At 38.9% G+C, this 16,965-nt stretch overlaps 1 protein-coding gene across 1 annotated transcript; it reads left to right on the top strand.

Moving 5' to 3' along the window:
• The first annotated feature begins 12,387 nt into the window (after nt 1-12,387).
• On the top strand, nt 12,388-16,010 carry GKN1 (gastrokine 1). Its single transcript, XM_048928253.1, has 6 exons — nt 12,388-12,475; nt 13,109-13,165; nt 13,548-13,709; nt 14,136-14,246; nt 15,072-15,225; nt 15,835-16,010. The coding sequence occupies exons 1-6, from the start codon at nt 12,464-12,466 to the stop codon at nt 15,924-15,926; spliced, it is 588 nt and encodes a 195-aa protein (XP_048784210.1). The 5' UTR covers nt 12,388-12,463; the 3' UTR covers nt 15,927-16,010.
• Nucleotides 16,011-16,965: the final 955 nt, after the last annotated feature.

The raw sequence follows: 16,965 nt of genomic DNA, 5'->3' as shown, positions 1-16,965 counted from the left end.
ATAGCTACTGTTTACTGGTTTAAACTTTAGTGGAATTTCCACTCCTTCTATTTCATTTTTTTTTAATATTTAACAGGATATTTTCTAGAACAAAAGGACATCAGGAACAACTCTGCTATTCATTCATACAATATGCATTTTGTCTTCTGAAAAACAACTCCTAAAAGCCTGATAGTCTTCAGAGAAATCCTAGAAAAAAATTCCAGCACCACTCATGCTTACGTGTCAGCTACTGAACAGACCAGCTTTTCTGCCATTTCTTCCATCTAGTATGTGCATGATCTTTTCTAACAAAAAGTAATGCTAATTTTTGATCAGACACTATGATATCTATCAGATGCATTGAAAATAGTGACATTGTTGGAAGTAACAATTTTGCTGCACAGGCACAATCTGTTTTACTGATTTTCTCCTCAATGCAAAAAGGAGTCACATGAGACTTCAGAGAATGTGTTCACATATGGCCACAAGAGAAGCAGAACGGAGATTCCTCCTTTAAAACTACAACTGTATCTTATATCAAAAGTCAATGACCATGGGACACCTCCATGAGTATTCTTCTGTGATTATGACCTTGCCTGACCTCCTCATTTCATAGAATCATGGCATCATTAAGGTTGGAAGATAATCTAGTCCAACTGTCAACCCATGCCTGTGACTGCTCTACACCATGTCACTCAGTACCACATCTAACCTTTTCTTGAACACCTCCAAGGATGGTGAATCCACCACCTTCCTGGGCAATCTGTTCCAGTGCCAGACTGCTCTTTCTGAGAGGAAACTTTTCCCAATATGCAACCTGAACCTTCCCCTGGCACAACTAAAGGTCATTGCCTCCTGTCCTATAACTCCACATCATTCAGTGCGCACACCTTGACCAATCACACATAACTTAAATGTTGTAATTGAATCCTATTCCCTTCCCACAAAATGAGAATCTAGACCGAAAGCCAACAAATTGCTGTCATCTTAGTTACAGAATCAGAGAATGGTTGAGATTGGAAAGGACCTTTGCAGGCTATCTGCTCTTATCCACTTGCTCCAGCAGGGCCACCAGAGCTGCTTTCCAGGACCACATCCAGTTGGCTTTGAAGATCTCCAATGAGGAGACTCCAGCACATCTCTGGGCAGCCTATGCCAGCTCTCTGTGATCCACACAGCACAGAGGTGCTTTCTGATACTTAGACGGAATGTCTTGTTTTCCAGGTTGTGCCATTTGTCTCTTGTCTTGGCACTGAGCACCATTGGAAGGAGCCTCAGTCTGTCTTCTTTGTATCCTCCATTTAAGTATTTACATAATTTGTTGAAATGTTTGTTAAGCCTGAAAGTTTCTCAGCTAAACACTGCCAGCTATTTCATAGAAGAGGTACTCCAGGCCCTTCAGCATCTTTGTGGCCCTACACTGGAATCCCTTCAGTACATCCAGGTCTCTCCTGTACTGTGAAGCCTAGAACTGGACCCAGTACCCCAGGCCCACCTTCACTTGGATCGAACAGGGGAAAAAGACTACCTCCTTTAAATTGTTGGCAATACTTTGACTGATGCACCCAGGAATGCTGCTAGCCTTCTTAGTGGCAAGGCCACATGGCTAGCTCATGGTCAACTTGGTGTCCACTAGGATTCCCAAGGCTTTTTCTCCAGACCTGCTTCCCACCTGGAGGACTTAAGAGTTACTAAATTCCTTCATGACAGGTGTAGAATGTTGTATATCCCTTTGTTGAACTTCATGAAGTTCCCATTAGGCCGTTTCTCCAACCTGTCCAGGTCCCTTTGGACAACAGAATAATCTTCCAGTGAATCTGCCACTTTCTCAGCTCTGCATCATCTGCAAACTTCCTGAGGGTACACTCTACCCATCATTCAGATCATTAGTGAAGATATTGAACAGTCATTAATCAACTGAAGAAAAGGTGAAACAGGTCATCCAGGCCTACAAGTAAGCCTCAATATAAAAGTAAATTGCATGCATTTGCTTTACACCACGCAACTCTACATGGACAGTGTTATCTCCAGTGTAACAAATCTGTGCTGCTAAGCAATATATCAGAACATAAATACAAACACACATGAAATTGTGACAAGCGGGGTTAGATTAGTTTAAATTAGATTAGATTGATGTTGCCCTCCTGTTGAAAGCTGGCCCTGCCCCTTCTTTTCAAATGGTTGTTTGTTTGCAAGATTACAACCTTTCACAGCAGGATTCATGAACAAGCCCAAATGAAAACCTTTAATAGGTTTAAAACTAACGTTAAATTAAATTTCCAGTATTCATTATGTCTTTATATATTAATTTCTTTCGAGAAACTGCCATGGCATTGAAGCATGAGCTTCTGCTTTCCTAAGCCACACATGAGAGTAGATTAATCAGCAGTATTTAGTGAAGGAGACATACAACAGTGGCTGTGTTCTCATTATTTCCACTGTATGTTGAAAGGATTGAATTTTGCTGATCCTCTCAGGTGAGGCCAAAAATAAAAGTTTACTTTCTAAAAAGCATTTGACTAATTAATCTTACTGCAAGAGAGAACACACTTCTAGTTGGCTCGTGTCAGTAACTTGAAATCCATAAATCTCCCAGTAATGTATCTGAAATTATCATAGAATCATAGAATCATTACGGTTGGAAAAGACCTCTAAGATCATTTACTCCAACCATCCACCTACCACCAATACTGGCCACTAAACCACGTCCCTCAGTGCCACATCTCCACCTTGTTCTTCAGCGCCTCCAGGGATGGTGACTCCAGCACCTCCCTGGGCAGACTGTGCCAGTGCCTACCTACTCTTTTGAAGAAGCTTTTCCTAATATCCAACCTGAACCTCCCCTGGAGCAACTTGAGGCCATTGTTTTGCATTCTCTTGCAGAACTCTTCCCCAACCCCAAAATTTTACAATGGTATCCACTCTCAATGCAGTCTTGTTTCAGATAATTTTGATCTAAATGAAGACTTTCAAACTTTTCCCCACATGCATGGTTGTGATAACTAGATGATCTTAGAAGTCTTTTCTGACCTTAATGATTCTATGATTCTTACTGATTCTACACAGTCAGCTGTTACGCTTGCAGTCAGATCGGTCCTATCAGCACAGAGAAGCTTATTCAGAAAAAGGAATGTATTCCTACAGCACAGAAATGTATATTGTTGCAAAAAACTTATTTCTCAGCTCATTTCATAAGGCCAAGTATTTTAAAATACATTCTAATTTACCTCAGTAAAATATTCTTAAGTTAGCCTTAGTCTATGTGATGAAAATTACATGAGGAATTTGATACACTATTTGACACCATCATCCAGTAAAAATCATTTAAACAAGCAAACCCTGACTATCGTATGAAAAGAATACTTGTATAACTTCAGTTCACGTCTGATAACCAAACAGGAATTTCAACATACAAGGGAGAGAGATTTAATCAAGTTAATGTGGGAATAATGCTATCAAAACAAACTTTCTTGGTGACTAATGCTTTTATTCATGTTCTTTTGATAAATATTTGCTTTATCAGGGAGTGAGTAGGTAGTGGGAGGAAAGTAAAGAATGAAGCAACGCCTCAAAGAGCAACAAAGTTCTCTGTGCTTATGTTTGCATTCAGCTGGGCACACCAAACATGGGATCAAAATCCATGTTGTCCATGGATGGGGCAAGCAGAATTTGTCAAATTCAGCAGTTAAGAAAACAAGCTTATAGGGTTAATCCACCAAAAATTTCTGTAGTTTTTATTCTTTCTATACTATAAGGTATGAAAAAAAACCCTACACATGAAAGCATAAGTCTAGGGTTAAACATTCCTCAGCCTTGGGAGTTTGCTGCACAGTGGTACAAGAACTTATTACAGAAGCAGAGAATGCTTTTATCAGAGCTTTAAAATCAGGCAAAGAGATATAGAAAGCTTGTGTTGGAAAAAGAACAAGATCTCATACTGTAATTGCATCCCCTCCCTGCCTTTATTCCTGGATTCTAATACTGCAGTTAGTTCCATCAGCGATTCTTAATGTGAAATGCTCTAATTGTGTGTTTGCCATGCAAAGTACTTCAGTAATTGAAAGTTGATGGAAGATTTGGAGATTCAGGCTTCCAAGTGTGATGCATCATAATAATGGCCAAATTGGCGATGGTTGTTAGAACAAATGGACCAAACCATTTGTTCCAGCTCATTAGTAATGACACCATGGGGACAAGCATTACAGAGTTCAGCTTCTCAATGCGTTTCTTGGGAACAAGTCAAAAATTAAATTTCCAGAGACTATGAGCGGATTTCACGACATTCAAAATAAACTCCTGTATAGTTTGGATCTTTGAGTCTAAGAACATGCAGGTCTCCATTCTGCATCCGCAGATCAACTGGAAGAAGGAAATCCTTGTGCTTAGTAATGTATTACTTTCATTCAATGTACTGTACACCTCATGCAAATTGCAAAGTGGGAGCAAAATTGAGGGAAAAGCAGTTCTTTCACCCACAGTGCTGCAGTCCAACAAGACATCCATTACTAATAAAATGGAGCCGTCACTGTTACAAATGAGAATTAGGCCTCATCTTCTTAATTAAAGTCAGATTTCCTGACCTTTTCAATTACTCTTATTCAGCAACTGACAGCATTGGATAATTCGTTTCAGAGACATTAGTTCATATCAGAATTCCCACTGTGCCATTCCAGAAATACAAAGGAAACAGAGTGTGCCAACCCATACCAACTACTGCAAGGTGCAGGACTGATGTACTGATAGAGCTGCTGTTAAAGAAGAAATGGTTTTCAAGTATTTAAATGAGTACCTCTTAAACTGCTTCTTCTTTAATGAGCAGAGCCAAGAAACAAATCCAAATTATCTGGGGGTATGTAAGGATGATGACCATGTAGATGACCTTTAAACGTCCATTCCAACTCAGATTATTCTATTCTAAGTATCTCTGTACATTACGCAGCAATGGAGATCATTCTTGGGAAACAAGAATCGGACTTCTTCATGGGCCAACGAAAATATTATGCAAACATTTTGAAAGTTTTTGCAGCAAACAAGGCCAATACATTTTTCCTTTGTCTCCATATGTAATTACCAAACTCAGATGAACATTAGAAATCAGCTTTCTACATAACAATTGATATAAATGTCTGTTGTTATTGCTCCTGCCTTACTCATCTTTTATAATTTCAAGTATAGGGTCCCTTTCTTGAATAAACTTTTGTTTTGTAATCAGCATGTCTGTAAATTGTAATTAGTACTTTTGTGCAGAGCTGAACATGCAGAGGCCAGGTCTCAAGGATAGAAAGCAGATCCTAAGGACAAAACAGTACTAAAGGATTCACGAGAGAAGGCAAGCAAAAGGACTCAGTAACTTCTATTATATAGATCCAGCTCTGTCATTGCTGGGGACATGAATTAACACCTTTTACATCAACAGAGATGGTAATATTGCTATTTTTAAAATGTAATGAGCTATGAATAAAAAAATTAGGCTGAGTTCTTCATCACACAAAGAACAACTACAGATTTTATTAGGCATCCATTTTCTGGTTCTGATTTTTTTTCTCCTTTTAGAAGTTACTGTTGAATTCTTTCATCTTACCATTACAAGATTTCTTTAATCTTTCAATATGTAATGAGTTCGATTAGGTTTGTATCAAAGCCTACTCTTATCAGACTGCTTCCACAGGAAACTCGTCATGATTCTGTGAACAGAGGACACCTGCCAAGAAGGTAAACCCATTTTACTTTGGGATATTACTCTATAAGAAGTAAGAGTACACATCAATTACCAGCAGAACCTGCCTCATCTACCATCAAAATGAAGTTCGCTGTAAGTACATATATCACTTTCTCATAAAACTGCTAATGTTGGAGAGTTTTTAAATTATTTTGAGTCTTTCTTGGCACCTATAGGACTATCACTGAATTATGTAGGGTTTACAGAGCAAAAAGGCCAAATGGGTTGCAACTTCGTGGGTGAAATTTCATTTTTGGCAGTGACCTCATTCCATAAGCTTAGCCAAACAAGTGCTCTGTTTCAAGGGTGAGATGCACACGTAAAATCTAGGAAGGGCAATGCTGTCTCACTCACAAGTCAATGGTCTTCCTGAGCTATCTGAAGTTAATTTACAGCTGTCTGTCAAGAGCATAAGAGAAGAACCGTGAGCTGTGGGGGACTCAAATGCATGCATGAGAGAAGGGCAGCGGTATTCATAGCGGTCTGAAACTGCTGCAGGATAATTTCCCAAATGTTAAATACTCTGAGTCACACTTGGATCTAACTATTAAAAATTCGCCTTTGAAGTCAGCGAAATTTTTGATGGGTTCAGTATTTGACGATTTGTCTCCAAGAGAACGATTGTCCACAATGGTTATTGTTACAGAAGTATTTAGTATTGAATCCTACATAAAAATATATCAGCAGGACTTTTGACCCTAAGGAAATCTGAACATGAAGCATGGGATCATCGAAACAACATAATTTTAGAGAGGGGTAGCAATGTGCTTTTGTACAGAAATACACTGCCTACCCTCTTCAGCTTTGTATTTGGATGCATGAGATCTGTTATGAGGACTTTCAAGTCCCATTTCTGCTGTGTTCCAAGGACACAGCTGCGCTGCACGCTCATATTCCAACCCTTTGCAATGGTAGACATGGATGCTTGCTCTGAAAATCAAGAAGCTCATTGAAAAGTTCACTCTTAAAAAGAAATACTTCAGTCCAGCTTTTTCCAAGAGGGCACAGAATTGGGGCTGGAAATTTTTGAAAAAACAGTGTTTAGATGAGCTTTTTTACCTGCACAAAATACAATTCTAAGGTTAAGAGCAATTTATATGAATTGATTATTTGATTTAACTGCATATTTATGTACTCATCAGATAAACTCCAGAAAAATGCTGAGCATGAAGCTAAGCAAGAAGTAAAGCTTATTTTAAGACAGAAAATAACTTGACGCAAGATGAGCATATGTTATTGTTCATTTCAGATTGTGCTTGCTCTCTTTGGAGTTCTCCTGGCTCCAAACCTTGCTGAGGAGGTAAGTATAGTGCAAAGATGCACCACTGCCATAAGAACTGATGGGTTTTAGTTGTGACAACTGAAAAACATATTTGTGAAAATGAAGCTGTGTTCTGAAATCGGACATTTAGCATGAAACTACCTTTTTTTACACTAGAGAACATATATAGGTGGTAGATGTATCAGGAGAAAATATCAATTGCTAGATATGAAATCAGCAACCAATTCTGACTTTCAGATTAGCATAAATACTGTTAAGTATTTATGAACATAGTATGGTAGCAGTGAATACAGTGAAATATGGTAAATTGTTGCAAATTCCTCTGGTGAAAAGGAAGAGCAATAAGGAACTATTTCATTTTTCCTACTTTTTTTTTTCTTCCTAATTTCACTCTCAATATCAAGTCTAGCTTTTAACTTTAAAGGAAATCACCCAGTGTTTAAATGTTTTATACCCAACTTTTCCACCTGGTCTGATACTCTATAGAGGGGGAGAGGGAGGAAGGGTTGGAGCAGTTATGTTAAAGCCTGCCTGCCTTCACAGAGAGGATGCCAGTAGATATACATGGAAAACAGGTCTTACTGAAGTCTGAATGTAAAGTTTGATGCAGAAGTACTATGGCCTTTGCAGTGCCGAGGCTGGAATTTATCTCCTTTTTATTCTGGCCTTTGAGAGTAATTATTTTCCAAAGTATGGTTACCAGAACAAGAACATGAAACACCTCTGGGAATCTCCTAACCTAAATCCTCACTATCTTTAATTTGTTTCCAAAACCAGAACCACAGGAGGGCTGAGGGTGAAGGTCCAAACCTTCCATCCCGTAATGAAGGTCCACCCCGTCCATCCCTTGGCGAAAATCCACACCTTCCACTCCATGGCGAAGGTCCACCCCGTGCTGAAGGTCCACACGAGCCAGCCCGTAATGAAGGTCCACGCCATGCACGCCTTGGCGAAAATCCACACTATCTAATCCACCATGGAAATCGACGCCATCCACCTCGAGTTGGAATTCCAAACCACCCACGCCCTCATTTTGGCAACCGTGGGTTTGCCATCAGGCCACCTATGTACCCTAATAACTGGAAAACTGTCTGGGATGCCAAGACTGTAAGTGGCTGCCCCTATGGCTCAAGCAACATTTTGGCTTCTACCACAAGGGGTCACAGCACTAGCTGATAATGAGTAGACACTGGTGTTACTTGGTTGGTCTCGATTAAGGTGTAGGATGGTTGATGTAAGAGCAAGCAGTCCAAGACAATCTGTGGGGACAACCAACCAAGTAACAAGTTGCACATTTGTTCAATGAGTTCAACAAAGACCATGTAAAGCTGCAAACCTGCTTCTTCTCACACTGCTGCAAAATCCAAATTGGTGCTTGGATTAGCACTGGAAAAAAAATGTTTTTAAGAAGCACCTAAGCTTCAGCAAGATCATGAGGCTTTAGAGACAGTGCTTTAAAAATCCTCTTATTTAAATATTCTATAATTTCTGATGCCCTGAATTTCATATGGCCTAGATAATATAACACCACATACACGTGGCATTACCAGTCAAGGCAATTTATTTTACTTGTGTCAAAGTCCATCATTAGCCACCATCATTTACCTAGGCAATATAATTTACGTTTTCCTTCCCTATGATTAATTGTACTATATAAAGCCTTTGGAGTGCAGGTTTTGTTGTTGTTGTTGTTGTTGGTGGTGGTGGTGGTTTTGTTGCCATTTGTTTTTGTTTTTGTCTTTGTTGTTTTTTAATAGTCTTTCTTTTAAATGTATATTTTAATAGGGTTTCATCGCAACCAAGGTACTGGGAAAAAACACCTGCATCATTAGCAAAGCTGACACAGGATTTAATGGATTTGAGGTATGCTGGTGAATGAAAGTGCTGAGAAAGTTAACCAGCTGGGAATTATCAGTCTTGGGGAATGGCACTGTGGGGAGGGTGGACAATTGAATTTTATGATCTTAGAGGTCTTATCCAACCTTTATGATTCTATGATTCTATGAGCATGGTAGGGATGGGTGGATGGTTGGACTAGATGATCTTGGAGGACTTCTACAGCCTCAATGGCTCTATGACTATTATTCTCTATCAACGTAAATGAGAAAAGTTTCCTAAAGTGAAGTTTCTCAGCAGGGTTGAGTTGCTCTAAATACCTCAAAAGCTGCATCAAGTTAAATAAATAGAAGTTGAAAAAACCCTTCTGTATTATGAAAACTCTAATTTTATTTTATTTTGCTAAATGCTGTATTCTGGTGTTATGTCTTTGACACTAGGGAGCTACCTCCCCTGAGTTCCTTCCACCCATAGAGCATCGTTACGTGATCTCAAACGACAGACTGCTGAACCTGTACCCATATGGAGCACGCATTCAAAGACTGTGCAGAGGAGTTCCCACTTACTTTGCTTTCCCATCTCCTGGTGAGTATAATGGTAACTAGCATTTTGCATACCAAAATAAGCACTAATAAGACTTTTGTCTAAGATGACTGCACCAGCAGTGGCTTGTAGCATACATCTACAAATCAGTTTTTAAATTCAGCATTTCTGGTGGTAGAACATAATGATAGAAAAATGTCATCTACATTGTTCTTCTGTTTCCTCAATTCAAATTTAATCGGCTTTTTTCTTTTCTTGTAGGGTCAAACTTCTCAGAGGATGAACCCTCATGTATCAGAAATACGTTCAGAAATATGAGAATCATTTACTGCAATTTCTCCTGGTGAAATTTTGAAGAAAATACACAGATCTGTGTACCCATGAAGAAGCCTTTTTTCCTTGATGATCTGATCTTGATCACAGTGTCAATCATGTATCTGTCTTCTCCTTTGCTCTTTGTGGAGCATATTTTCTTTCAGTAAAATGCATCATCAGCCTCCACTAGTCTGTGTTTTTACTGACCCTTTTAAAAAGCAGAAGCAGCACGAAAGCTAAGTTGCTAAGCTGTAATTCCTAAAAATTCCAATTTTGGCATTTAAATCTGATCTTGTAGTATTTCCCAAAGAGATTTGACAGTAAGAATTTCCATTACTGCTAAAATAAAGTGGTGTTACACACTACATAACCATATAAGAAAGAATTAAGTCCATATGTATAAAAACAAGCATATTTGTGAATTATTTCAACTTATTGCTAAAATGCTGTTATACCATGTTTTATTAAAAAAAAAAAAAAAGCACTGCAGTGCATTACAGCCAAATACACATGCAGAAATCAAGCTTTCAGTAACAGAATCATGAAATGAAATGCAGTTTGTGATTGAATATAGCTATTATTTCCCACTGTTTCACCAATATTTAACACAGGAAATAAAAAAGCCCACACCCTAATCAAACAAAAGTGCTGACGGACATTTTAGAGTTGAGTTGTAGTTAGGCCAAAACTAAAGCAAAATGGCTGGAATTCTTTTCTTCCATGGATCTGAAAGGATTAATCCAGTGATTGGGGTTGGCTGGAGGACTCTTGTTAGATGCTCTTTTCCTGGAGTTTTAACCTATGAGATGCTTTATTTTTCATAGAAGTTGATGATTAAGTTAAAGATAAAGCAGCCTTTTTGCTCAGCAAAATGTAAAATGAAAGCAAAACCAAAGCTTGTTTGCCTGTATCCCAAGTTTTTAGAATCTCCAAACAAAAGTAACCGTGTGGCTGCAGTATTTAAACAAAGCTCCTGACCGACTTGCCGGGGGTTTCTTCTCCTTGTCCAGCTTTACCCTTCATTTTCCCTGAGACAAAACAGACACTCTACTTATCCAATTGCTTGTCACTGGGAAATGTCTTTCGAGGGGCCTTCTAGTCTAGTCCCTGTGACAGATGATGCACCCAACAAGGGGCAGTGCTGCTCCAGTACTGCCTCCAGTTAAGGTAAAAATTTCAGAGGGCACAAAACATGAGCAGCAAGATCCAGCTTCTGCCTAAGCCACTTAAACTACACGGACATAGGTTCCAATTAGTGCATTATCACACACTGCAACATGAGACTGCAAGAGTACCGGTCCCAAGATGAGCCCCTGAGGGGACAACACTTGTCACCACCTCCATTTGGACATAGGTCCATTGACCACAGCCCCCTCTGGCTGTGATTGTCCAACCAAATCTTTATCCACCTAGCAGTCTACCCTTCAAATCCATATTTCTGCAATTTAGAGATAAGAATGTGGTGTGGACTATGTCAGAGGCCTTGTACAAGTCCAGGTAGATGACACAGTTGCCTTCCCTTTGTCCATCAACACCATTGCTCCATCATAGAAGGCCACCAGGTGGGTAAGGCAACAAATCAGTTCTCCCTCCTCATTTACTAGAGGGGCTACACTATCCCTTGCCTGTCTCTTCTGACCAGTGTATCTAAAGAACTCCATCTTTTTATTTTTCACATCCCTTCACAAGTTCAACTCCATCTGTGCCTTGGTTTTCCTGATCCCATCTCTGTAGCTCTGTTTTTCTTCCATCACACAGCAGGCATAATACGAAGATTCAGTTGATCTTATGTCTTTTTTCAAATGGGGAAAAGTTTCAAAATCATGACTTGAGTAAAATTTAAAAAGCCATCAAATAATCAAACAGAATAGAATCCAGGACCCTGATAGAACCTAATTTGCAAGAGTGCATAAAAAGCCCCTTAGGATGTGCAGACTTGCCTCAGTTGTGCAAGAATTTGATCTAATATTGCTCCTGCATCACAGGTTAGAGGTGATTGAGAGAGAAAAGAAAAGAAATTCCCTCAGTTTTTGAAAAATGTGCTGAATTGCAGTTGGACAATCTCAGACTCTTCTGGTTTGCACTGATTGCACACAAAATCGAACCGAGCAACTTGAGGGGAAAACCAATTATTAAAAAAAGTCCCTGAGAGAATCTTCGTCTCTTCACAATCAATTTTTACTTCACTATGGAAGATAAGCCATGGCAAGGCGAAAAAAGCTGTTGTTGATGGCTACAATAATAAAGACAGCCATAGACATTCGCATATGTTGTAATTCAGCTGAAATTTTACTGAAAAGCAATTTTTGGTGCCAATGTTGCATTTAGGTTGTACATTCTGGTGGAGCTGTGGTTCTACAGTAAAGTCCAGTATGTTTTGGAGGGTGCAAAGGCCCTAACCTATGTGTATTTTCCCTAATGCAAGGATATTTTATTACGACCTTAGATTATCTCTGGTCTCCATTTTGATGTAAATTTTCAAAATTAGACAGCAAATATGTCAGAAAGTTATCGCAAAACACATTTCCTTTTTCACTGCAAATGGATACTTATCTGATAATTCTGTCAGACTGATAGGTCAGAATTTGCATAAGTATAACCCCTCCATTCATGAAACAGTTATGGCAGGAAATAATGTCCAATGACACAAAGACTTGGTTACAAATTACTAGATAATTTTCTTTCCATACTTAATCATTCTGTGCCTGATCCTGAGACCAGCGTATATAAGCTGGATAGTTTGCCCCATTCGTTCCATCTGCACTTGCATCCGCTCTGCAGTCAAGATGAAATTCACTGTGAGTATGCAAGCTACTTTCTTATTCAATACCAAAACTCAAAGCTATTGCCTTTTACTTCTTATATACTATAACTCAAAGCTATTGCCTTTATACCTTGGAAATGCCTTTGCTCATTTATAGTGAAAAGTTACTCTCTGGGGACATTTCGCTCCTCCATTTCAGACTGTATTAGCCTAAATAGATGAAGGGTAAGGATCTTCGTAAAAGCTGATTTATGCATTATTCAGTCTCACAAGAGATCTCCAAGATCAGCGCCCATTTTTGCCAATGGGCTTTTTGTGATCTGGAGCACCATGCTATGAATCAAACCACTTTCTTGTGATGTGTGTGCAGAGGAAATTTTAATTCTCTCTCCTCACTCTTGTAAAATATCTATGTATATTGTATCAATGCTGTATTGATCTCTGTAGCAAATTCAGATCCTGCTCCTAGAAATGCAGATTGCCAGTATGAGTTATTCTAGCATAAAGCAAGGATGAGTCACTTCAGGTGACCATTGTAAAACCAGTATGGAAGCAACAGGAATCCAAGGAGGACATCTCCACATCAGATTAGGAAAAAGGATTCTCATGACAAGATCTGTCAGCCAGACTTGCAGTTACATTTTTATGCTTTCAATGTTCCTTTCAGATTGTTGCTACCGTCCTTCTTGGACTTGTGCTGACTCCAGCTCTTTCACAATTCCAAGTGAGTACAGTGACCAAGTTATACATTGCTGCTCTTCTTCTACATTCCCTACTTCCTGAACTTTCCTCCTCGCTTCAGAGGAAAAAAATCTAAATGTTTTTCATGCACGAAGTCCTGAAACCACAAGAGAACCACTGTAAAATTATCTATTGTAAATTATTCATTAATATACTAAAATTATTCTTAGAGCTACTACAGAATGCTATGGCCTTACTCTTTCATCATTTTGACAGTACAGTGGCCACTGAAGGCGCTCCATTTTGAGCCAGCATTTGTTATATCATAGCACTGATTTATCTAATTATTTTCTGATTTTCAGTTATCTCTGGTGAGATAACTGGCTATCAATTGGAAGTCTAAAAATGTTATTTTTGTTTTCTAGTTTCAGAATGTGAAAGTAAATGGGGGACAATACCCTAGGACAATCACCGTCAATGTTGGCCTTGGCCTCCAAACACTGACCATCAGTCCAAATTCCCTTGTGGCAATTATTCAGTCAGATTCGGCTGAGAATGCATGGACAACTGTTTGGAACTACGGAACTGTAAGTGACAAGGAGCATGCTTTTTCAGAATATTTACAAAGAGCCTAGCTCCTATAATGCCCAGGGAGGTGGTGGAGTCATCATCCCTAGAGGTATTCAAGAACCGTGGAGAGGTGGCACTCAGGGACATGGCTTAGTGGCCATGGTGGGGGTGAAGCAATGGTGATCTTAGAGGTTTTTTTCAACCTTGATGATTCTATGAGTGGTGCATGGTGGTGATGAGTTGATGGTTGGATTAAATGTCTGAGAGATCTCTTCCAACTTTAACGACTCTAAGATTCTATGAAAGCTGACCAAAATAAAGAATTATTCTTATCAAGTCAAAGTTCGGGGGTAGAAACACTCTATGTTCGTTACTTTGTTTTTTAATACAGATCTCTATGATTTAAAAGCTGAATTATTGCGTTCCAACTTTTTTTTTTACAGGGCTACATTGCAACCAAACTTGGACAAGAGGGAGTCTGCTATATTTCCACATTGAACAGAGTCCTGATGCCTGCTCTTAACTCAATTGCTGTCCTTGCTGAAGAGTCTAACGTAAGATAAAAAGGGGCAGTTACTTTTCAGACTTTCCCAAAACAACAAACAACTAATGACTATAATAGCATGAGTGTTCAGCTTATTAGCCTTTTATAGATACAGACTCCATTTAAACTCTGAGAACTAAGTCATGAGAGAACATGGATTGGTGGATGGTTGGACTAGGTGACCGTAATTGTCTTTTCCAACCTCAATGATTCTGTAATTCTATGGGCATGGTGGTGATGGACTGACAGTTGAACTAGATTATCTTAGTGATCTTTTCCAACCTTAAGGATTCTACAACTCCTTAATTCTTTGAACATCACATATTCATCTCAGCCTCCACATTACTGGTATGATTTAGAACAGGAGTCATGTGGCTGTGGCTGAGTTATCTATACAAACCAGCACAAAGTCTAGGTTGTGAGAGAAAATACAGGTATCCAGAAATGGTGTCCAATGGACAAATCACTTAACAAGGAAAATATGCTTGAAATTCAATGAAAACAAAGAACTCTGGAACAGTTAAGAGAATTTATCCCATTAAAACATAATTCTTAAGATCGTAAGAACTGCTTTCAAATTATTTTAATGTAGATACATTTGCCAACTTTCCTATTGCTCCCCTTGGTTCCAGTTTTAGAAAATGGAACTGATTTCTTCTCTTTCCACTCTTCCAGTTACGTCCCAGGTACCTCTATGGTGAGAGATTTATAAGTGACTGAGGAAATCCTTTTGTACAGTTTTAGTAGAACAGCAAGCAGTCTCATTGTTTCAGAAATAGGAATGTGCATAAAATTAAATGGATCAAGGCACCAAATTATGTCATTTGATGTTTAGAATGTGAAAGGCGAAAGCGTGCTCTCGAGTTCCATCAGGTACGTCGTCTCCAGAAGACAAGTTGGTGACCTCATGTCTTACGGAAACGATATCTTCGCTCTCTGCAGTGGACTCCCAGCCTTCCTTGCTTTCGAAGAGTCACAGCAGGAGGGTGGTAAGTTTTATCATATGAATTATAAGCTAAACAGGTGATTTTGTTTCCTTTGGCAATACACTATTTCTCTTGTTACCACTGAAGGTAGACATAAGTCTAAAACTTCAGGCCTTGAATGGAGGGCTCAGGATTGGAAGAATGTTTTGTTACTATTCTCCAGTTCAGAGACTGCTGACAGTTTATAGGACTGTTTGATAACGACAAAGCCTGGTAGGGCCTATTAAATATACATACATACCTGTATAATACACAATAATATATACTAACGATATAGGGTATAATAGTGTCCCTTAGTACTAAAAAAGTAGAGATTATTAAGTAGCATCAGTTTGCATTCCTTTGTTTGAGTCAAACATGCAGCTGACAACAAAAGAATCACAGACAAATTATTTCTTATTATTCCTTATTAAATTTCAATCATAGACTTACATTATTTCTATAGCAATGATTATAACAAAACATTCCTTAGTCAGAGGTAAAGTGCAAGCCATTGCTATGCAGACAAGTATAAATCATTAGCTGTCTTCCTGTCGGTGCCATAATAAGGGTTTGATGACTTGCACTAACATCTTGGGAATTAACTCATGGTATTTTTTTTCTTTCTTTTAGTAAACCAGATCTTCTACAACCAAAACGCATGCTACAGACTTGATGTCCTGAATCTTGTGGGCATTGACTACTGCCGTGCTGGCAAAGTTTGAGCACCATGCCTTTCTTGAAGCTAGTATCAACGCCCAATATCTGAACAAAGCCATCCCTGATGCTATTCTTCCCTGACATCATGTCTTTTGAGAGTTTTGTTCTTCATGATTCAGATGTTGTAAGAGATCAGTTGGTGATAGTATCTTCCAAATAAACACTTTTAGCATGAATAAACTGTGTCTGTTTTCTCATTGCTACACTTTTTATGATCAACAAAAGCTGCAAAAAATAAAGAAATCCAATTTATAGAACAGTTTGGGTTGGAAGGGCAGGAGCCCTCAACACCACCAATCTGTAGCTCCCCATGACCTCCTTTTTCCTCTTTGAAAAAAAGATGTTACCTCAACATTTGGTGCAATCCCAGCATTGCTGAGACCTGGGCTGATGACTAAAATTTCACAAGCAAAATATTTATCTACTGAACTTAATATTCCCCTTCAGTGAGAGGTTACATCCACATGCAAATAGTTAGCGGTTCCTGATAGACAAGCAGTGGAAAAAACTCTGACCACGAGAAGAAAAACACAATCCAGGACTACACGTTGCAGCAGAGACAAATAAGTTTAAAGCGGAATAAAGTCAAATAAGATCACCCTACTGTCTTGCTTTTGATTTACTTGAAAATTTAGAGCAATCCAAGGAAGAAAAAAGCACTTGGCCACTGGGTGTCAGCCTTGAATTATATGTTATAGAGCAATTGAGTCAGTAAGATTCCAGTTCAACTATCCACCCAGCACCAATATTGCCCACTAAACCATGTCCTTAAGAGGACACACAGAGTAAGAAAAAGCACACTCCTCATTACCCAGAGGGGTCTCTTGTCCTATACCACATCAGACTGTTCAGCTCAGTTTTGTTAGTTGTGTTAAGACAAGTGTCTTATTCCTGTGCAGTGATGATCTATTTATGATTATAATATCAATGGCAGCAATTCATTAAGTCTCACTTATCCATGCATGCTGCTCTAATACCTTCCTCAACCATTAGGAAAGTAGAGGAATGCTTTGAGATCTTGACAGAAATCATTACCCACTGTAT

The sequence above is a fragment of the Lagopus muta genome, chromosome 27, assembly GCF_023343835.1.
Source record: "Lagopus muta isolate bLagMut1 chromosome 27, bLagMut1 primary, whole genome shotgun sequence".
NCBI classification, from domain to species: domain Eukaryota; kingdom Metazoa; phylum Chordata; class Aves; order Galliformes; family Phasianidae; genus Lagopus; species Lagopus muta.
This window is presented reverse-complemented; position numbering and strand designations above follow the sequence as displayed.

Excerpts from the sequence above, each read along its gene's own strand:
- GKN1 (XM_048928253.1), top strand. Across the intron at positions 14,247-15,071 it reads TCCTTGCTGAAGAGTCTAAC|AATGTGAAAGGCGAAAGCGT; the intron begins GTAAGATAAAAA and ends TTTGATGTTTAG. Across the intron at positions 15,226-15,834 it reads AGAGTCACAGCAGGAGGGTG|TAAACCAGATCTTCTACAAC; the intron begins GTAAGTTTTATC and ends TCTTTCTTTTAG.